The sequence below is a fragment of the Nicotiana tomentosiformis genome, chromosome 2 (assembly GCF_000390325.3).
Source record: "Nicotiana tomentosiformis chromosome 2, ASM39032v3, whole genome shotgun sequence".
Taxonomy (NCBI): Eukaryota; Viridiplantae; Streptophyta; class Magnoliopsida; order Solanales; family Solanaceae; genus Nicotiana; species Nicotiana tomentosiformis.
In genome coordinates, this window is record NC_090813.1 from 121,047,976 (window position 1) to 121,055,622 (window position 7,647).

Sequence of the window (7,647 nt, forward strand, 5' to 3'; positions counted from 1 at the left end):
GAGGAAGTCTGTAAAAGGGAGATGCAATAGTATATTTGGTTGAAGTAGACTGCTTTTTAATCTGTGAATCAATACCGTCAACTTGCCTTATCTCTTCATCTGACGGTCAGAATTTGATACATACAATAGAAATCGCAAATGTTAAACAAGCATTTGTTTTGTGCTTATTCTACTTTTTTTTATTAGATTCCATGTGACATATCAACAATCTCCTAAAAGTGCTTAACATAAATTGCATCTAGATGTTCTCATTTCCAGTAGAAAATATAAAGAACTTCTAGTACGTTTTATTTTTATTTTGTTAATATTGATCTCAAATGAGCTTAAGTCGCGCGACATAGTCAGTGAGAAGTGAGAATTGATATAGTCGACTCCAACTTGCTTGTGATATAGGCAAAGTACCAAAGATATTTTTGTTTTGCATTGGGATATCAATATGATCAATACTCATTCTGCTTCTATAAGATGTTGATCAAAGTCCCTTATTTGCTGACCATCTTAATGAGTAATTTCTTATCCGTGGCATTTACTGGCATAACTTATTGGTATCTGCTAGAGTGCTAAATCGTCAATGGTTCCTGTCTCAAACGTCTGACTTAATTTTAGCCATTTCTCTGCAGATGTGCATTCTTATATTTGTAGGAACAAACGGTGAGACATACTTTAATACAGCAGCCTTGGTCTCTTGTGTGCAAAACTTCCCCAAAAGCCGTGGTCCTGTGGTTGGTATTCTTAAGGGATTTGCTGGCTTAGGTGGTGCTATTTTGACTCAGATATATGCAGTAATCCATTCCCCAGATCATGCTTCACTTATATTTATGATTGCCGTTGGACCAGCAATGGTAATTATCGCTCTCATGTTTATAATCAGGCCTGTTGGAGGCCACAGACAAGTCAGGCCTTCCGATGGTTTAAGTTTTTCATTCATTTACAGCATATGCCTCCTTTTGGCTTCTTACTTAATGGGAGTTATGCTTGTTGAAGACCTTATTGATGTTAGCCACAATGTTGTCATAATCTTCACAGCTATTCTATTTATCCTCTTGATAATCCCTATTGTGATTCCCATCTCCTTGAGTTTCACTCAAGAGCCAAGAGTACCAGCAGAAGAAGCACTACTACTATCCGAGTCACAGAAACAAGATCCTGAAAATTCTGAACACGACGATGGTCATGAAATTATATTTAGTGAGGTTGAAGAAGAGAAGCCAAAGGAAGTAGACTTGCTTCCGGCTTTAGAAAGGCAAAAAAGAATTGCCCAACTACAAGTGAAACTAGCCCAAGCAGCTGCTGAAGGAGCAGTGAGGATCAAAAGAAGAAGGGGTCCCCATAGGGGGGAGGACTTTACATTAATGCAGGCTTTAAAAAAGGCAGATTTTTGGCTTATGTTTTTCTCACTGCTTTTAGGTTCTGGTTCTGGTTTAACTGTCATTGATAACTTAGGACAGATGAGCCAATCTTTAGGATCTAATAACACACATGTATTCGTTTCCTTGATCAGCATATGGAATTTCCTTGGCCGTATTGGGGGTGGATACTTTTCTGAAATAATTGTCAGGTACATGAAATTCACTGCTCATACATTGATGGTTTCAATTCAATTCTAAGAATTTTCTCACACAACATTGTCTTATTGACAAACAGGGATAATGCATATCCAAGACATGCAGCTATGGCTGTTGCCCAAGTTATAATGGCCTTTGGCCATTTCTTCTTTGCTATGGGTTGGCCTGGGGCAATGTACATTGGTACTCTTTTGGTTGGACTTGGTTATGGAGCTCATTGGGCGATTGTACCAGCTGCTGCATCAGAATTGTTTGGCTTAAAAAATTTTGGGGCATTGTACAATTTCCTCACTCTTGCCAATCCAGCTGGTTCATTAGTATTCTCAGGTCTTATTGCTAGTAGTATATATGACATGGAAGCTGAAAAGCAAGCTCAACAGCACCACGATGGACAGTTGAATTTGGCGTCGGTTTTGACAAATTTTCTTAACATGGATGAACCTCTCAAGTGTGAAGGTGCCATTTGCTTCTTCTTGACTTCTTTGATAATGTCGGGACTATGCATTATTGCAGCTGTTCTGAGCATGATTCTGGTGTATCGCACAAAGGCTGTGTATGCTCAACTGTATGGAAGGTCTCGTACATAATTTATCCTCAAAGTAAAACACCCTCGCTATTTTCATGGCATGACACTGCATAATCATCAATAAAACACCTCTAGCGGAGAGCAAGCGACAAAGAAGGCACAATAGCCCGGTTTTGCTGTTGAAGTTGTCCATGGTTGAGTGAATACAAATATTAGCGTTGCAAGTGATTTCAGTTTAATTGTATTTTTTTAAACTTGAAATTGTTAAATTTTGGTTGTCAACCTTTATTGATTGTAGCAATGTTGATCCTTTTTCCCCCTTGCCTTCTTTGTTACTCCTAGTAAGTCCTTTGCAACTAGGGATTGTGGTCAAGCGACATTTGTTGGCAACTACAGGGACGACATCTAGCTAAAACTATAACCAAGAAAGACAAGTAGATTAATTTGCATAAAAATATAGTAATGAATTAAAACCATAGGTCAAAGCAGAACTCCATGAAATATATCAAGAGAAAAAAAATGCTCTTATTTAATCTATTACACTAGCAAAAGTCTTAATTTCAGTAACTAAATGAAAAACTCTGAACATGTATCTTGGACAGTAAAGCTGTATTCTGGCTTCATTGTGGAGGAGGTGGCGGCGGCATATTAGATTTTGCAAATCCCACCCATGCAACAATACCAACTGCAAGTATTACCCATCCAAAAATGTCATACTTGAGATCACTGCTCTTCTTCTTTTTTGAACTCTGCAATGCAAGAATAGACACATAATGGTGAATAAGCAACAACAATTTGATAGAATGAAACTAAATTTGATGAAACCAGCAGAGTCGTAGCTTCAATACCAATCTTAGAGGACTTTTTATGTTTCAAATTAATTATCATGGAGGGTAAAGTAAAATGTTTAAAAGGCGTACAAAATGAAAGAGAAAAATAGGGCTCTGAAAGGAAAGTAATCATGACTTTGAAGAAATTTAAAATGAAGAAAAACAAGACGCATTAATCAGTACGATTAATGCAACTAAGGATAAGAGATTGCTCCTATCAAGAGATGGGGGTGTACCTTTGTGCTTGTCGATGTTGAAGGTTCTGGTCCCATAGCTTGTGGCATGGAACCCTGTTTGTGGATTTCCATGTGCAACTCTGGAGCCTAAACATAACGTAGAAGAATTATAATTGAGATTCCCAACCAGAAGACGAGACATTTCACGAGTAAAAATACCACAAACTTGGCAAAAAGGATAAACAAAAACAATCAAAAATTACCACAAGCAGCAACACCTAGTCGGGACATCTATGATAAGCTTGCTCGCTTTGAATAAACAGAATCACACACCAACATTATTTACCAAAGACAAAATGCAACTCAATTAAGAGTTACACTTCTCTAAATTCTTAGCCCGATAAAAGAATCCAACTGTATTGGTTTTTTTTTCCTAACAGGAAACAGGGTCAGACTAAAAAATGTTGAAACCAACTGGTTGTTAGATAGGCAAAGCTTCATCTATTCAGAACTCTCCAAAAACCACCATTCTCTACAAGGATTAGGAAGATACATGCAAACGAAGAAAAGTGAATCATCTTTTATAAGCAAGTACCGGTCCATGCCAGCAAACATTTGCTCAACGAAAACCAAGCAATCAGAAAGTAGGAAAATGTAGTCATCTTAGTACCTCATTAGTATGTGCAATAATTTTGACGATAAAAGTTAATATTGAACTTCATTACATTAAAATCCATTCGCATTGCAATAAATCGACATTTATATGCCCACATAATCTTATATGCAGAGCAAACATCTCCATCAAAGGATTGCTTTGCCATTGGAACATCCTCAACCAGCTTTTACCTTGCACTTCCCAATTCAGTCTGCCAATGATTTGGGGAATATACCAGCGGGGGAGAAATAAGGAAGAGAGGATTCAACAGAGACCACAAACAAAAGCCAAAAGATTAAAAGGATGTTTTCTGAATGGAAGATCAAAAGGATGTTTTCTGAATGGAAGATCAAAAGGATGTTTTTTGAATGGAAAACCAAAAGGATGTTAATGTGCATCTATATCATAGTAGCGCTTTCAGTGTCATCAGACCATTTGAATCAGGTCCATAATGCTTCCCGTATAGCTTACAAATTAAGATGCCTGGAGAGGGAAAAAAAAAATTCCTCTGAAAGCTTAATAAATCTTTAATACAGTAAATGCTGAATGTTAAATGTATAAAGAAATTAAGATGCCTAAAGCAGGGAAAAGCTTTTCCTTTGCAACCTTAGTAAATCTTTAATATAGTAAATTTGAATGTTTTCCGGACCCGTGGGATCCACTTCATCACCACCGAAACCAGAGAAATACCCAGCCAGCCTAGTAAACTCCGACGAAACCTTCTAAGGAATCTCACACCCCATAATTATGTGAACAACAGAATAAAATAAATACAGATGTAACGAAAAAAATTTGCAGATTTGAGATTCTCCTTTTTTTCTGTTGGATAGGTAAATTCTGAAGTATACTGTCACTTGCTATATGGTGTTTAGTGCATCTTTGCTTCAGTTCTATTTCACCTCTCCTTTTTCTAAATTCCTTCTTCATTTTAGGGTCTTACGTATTATTTTTCCTTAGATGTTGCTACTTTTGTGAATTCCTAGCAATGTAAAAGAAGTGGGAACTGAATAGGAAGTCAAAAAGACCTCCAGAAACACAATTTCTTTATAAGGGACCTCCAAGAACAGAATTAGTACAATAAGCAGTTCACTTAGCAACGCCACAGATATAGTATGTATAGCTGTATGAGCACACGCAATGAGGAATAACATATATCTTGATGGAAATTGCCTACTCTTCTTTTATAAGATAATTGCACTTATTGCATTTGGCTCAACCCCAAAGTTGAAAGGCTGTCTTACAATAACTGCCTTTTAAGTTGCTCAAGCATTCATTTGAAATACCTAAACGAAACATAAGGATGCAGAGGATAGAACATATCGAAAGTTAGCCCCCCATAAAAAAACAAGAGCTTCACCTTAGAGGTAACTTCCAAAGACTTGCGGTAAATGTCATTTCCTGGATCCTGCATTCAGAGGACCAAAAAGCTAAGGTAATTGCAACAGTAAGCACAAAATACACTTGGAATATCTGCTGAGAAATATATACCGCATCAACTGCCTGCTGAAAGCACTGAGTTGCTTTGTCAAAGTAAATCTTAGCCTCATCCATATCAGGAGTTAAAAACGCATGAGATGTATGTGCATTCCCCAAACACCAAAGAGTTTCATGCTTTTCGGGATTAACCTCCAATGCCTCCTCCAACTTTGAGGTTGCCTCTACAGAGTTAATTCACACCACGAATTAAACAACAAAAGATTGGACGATTAAGCAACAAAAAAGACGGACGAAAAAAGAGAATTTTAAAAACCCAAAGTACCAAAACAGCTCTGTCTTTAAGCATGGGAATAGAGATTGATTTGAATAAACAGCAAGCAAAAACAACATTTTTTTCGAAGTAAAACATTGTCTTGAATAAAATAAATAAAATTATCCGCCCAAATTCGTCTGCAAATATACTTATCGACGGCAGGAGATAGTCCATAAGAATCCAAATTTTAGCACTGTTTAATCAAAGCCAAAGATTCAAGTAGGTAGTGCAATACCAGAAATCATCTGTTTTGATTCAGGAACGGGCTGGAACTGTGATAATTCCAATAACGCGCCTCCCCATCTCGTTAAGTTCTGCATTTGTTGTTATATCAGAAACAATAGATTCAGTTTATTCAGGCAATATAGCATATAACTTACAAGTATAGAAACAATCAACTGGTGGAACACAAATAAACATAACTCTACATATATGCCTTAAAACTATAGTAGCAAATTATAAGTTTGAAATGAGAAGATAAAAAGGAGAAATACGCACATCAGCATCGAGTGGATTCTGAGCGTAGGTGGTTTCGGCAGTCTTACGAGCGTGCTCGAAGAAGAGAAGGCGATCGAACTCGCTTTGCATATCCATGTCCACTGTTACTTATGACCTTACTATTTTTGTTAGGGTTCTAGAAAATTCCTCTTTCCCTATTCCTAATGGCGGCCCTTGCTTGCTTGAAACTTAAAAATCTAAGACAGTATGCTACGTCAACTTGTACTACAACACAGCTTGGGACACGTCAGCGGTATGAAAAAATATAGTGGGCTTGAGTACTGGGCTTTATTTAATATGGGAAAATTATGCTATACACCCATAGAAGACAAAACAATTACCCGTATCTATCCATGTTTATTTTTTTTACATTTTTTACCTATGCGGTACAATTATTTTACTCGCTCTACCCATTCTTACTTTACCATTGTTTAGCATGAAAGCTCATGTTCTCATAGATTCATTCATGCACCTTTTTATATCTTTTAAATGCATCACATTTTTTCAATTTTTTTCATCATCTTATCATAATAATACTAATTAAAAAATAATATAATATAATATTTATTAAATAACATAGAATATTATAAAAATATATGAGTTTGGAGAAAACAAAAGGATATTATTATTATTATTATTTTAAAAAAAGATATCCATCAATGTTTATGCTCACACATTTAATAGCATATGTAGAAAGTAAATTAGCTAATACTGAATTTTATTTCAACGTATGCCAAGAAACTTTTTTTTAAGAAATTTATTTTCCTCGGCTCTTCTTTTTTTTTTTCTTTTTTTTTTTGTCATTTGACATAATTTATCTTTTCCCTTTTTGTCTTTTTCTTTTTCTTGAAAAAGTCAAATCTACCATTGATGAACTTGAAGCTTGAAACTCATATATTGAGTTTGTTGCGTTTTGTAGTTATTTTGACCTAATTTTGCCTGAATTTGTTTGAAATGTTAATTGAAGATTGTAGCTAAACATTGAGTGAATTTTGGTGGAGATTTTGCGGTAAATTTTTAAATTGGGTTAAAGTTGAGTTGAACTAACGAAGAAGAATTTGTATTGTATACCAAAATGATATCATAAGTTTAATATGGGAAAATTATGGGGATTTTTACCTAGGGGTTTTGGCATGGTATAACAACATACCCATATAATTGGCAGAAAATAGCCCTAGTTATAAATATTGGCATCAAATAGTCAATAAATATATATCACATAATATGCATATCACAACTTTTTTTTTTCTTTGTCAATATCAACATGTATATTAAAAATTTATTTTCATTATTTGTATATAAATAATATTATTCTTTTTATATCAATAATATAACATTATATATATAGTTACTGATGCCTTTATAGCAATGTATATCACAATAAAAATATTGTATAATTTATATATCACAGTGTAAAGACATGTGTATACCAGAATAGATATCATAAGTTTATTTTTCTTCTCTGTGCATATCAAAAATTAATTTTCTTTGTATACCAAAATATTATTTACTCCCACAATTATATTTATTATTTTTATATTTTAGAACTTGCTTAAACATGCTATATCAAAAACAAATTCCCTTTTTGATCAATAATTAATAATTATATTATTTATATATCACAATGTATAACATAATAATAATAAT

At 34.7% G+C, this 7,647-nt stretch overlaps 2 protein-coding genes across 2 annotated transcripts in view; one reads left to right on the forward strand and one right to left on the reverse strand.

The window, feature by feature from the left end:
- Window positions 1-2,401, forward strand: part of LOC104096498 (protein NUCLEAR FUSION DEFECTIVE 4-like) — a 3,367-nt gene extending 966 nt beyond the window's left edge. The window contains exons 2-3 of the mRNA XM_009602878.4: window positions 621-1,558; window positions 1,645-2,401. Of these exons, the coding sequence (XP_009601173.1) occupies window positions 621-1,558; window positions 1,645-2,152 (1,446 nt within the window). The 3' untranslated portion in view covers window positions 2,153-2,401. The remainder of the gene's footprint in view (window positions 1-620; window positions 1,559-1,644) is intronic.
- Window positions 2,402-2,534: 133 nt separating this feature from the next.
- On the reverse strand, window positions 2,535-6,203 carry LOC104096497 (mitochondrial import receptor subunit TOM20). The gene is made up of 6 exons (XM_009602877.4): window positions 6,001-6,203; window positions 5,738-5,816; window positions 5,241-5,410; window positions 5,110-5,157; window positions 3,158-3,244; window positions 2,535-2,840 (listed from the first exon to the last, which is right to left on the reverse strand). Exons 1-6 carry the CDS (start codon window positions 6,094-6,096, stop codon window positions 2,712-2,714), a joined length of 609 nt encoding a protein of 202 aa, XP_009601172.1. The 5' UTR covers window positions 6,097-6,203; the 3' UTR covers window positions 2,535-2,711.
- Between the last annotated feature and the right edge of the window lie 1,444 nt (window positions 6,204-7,647).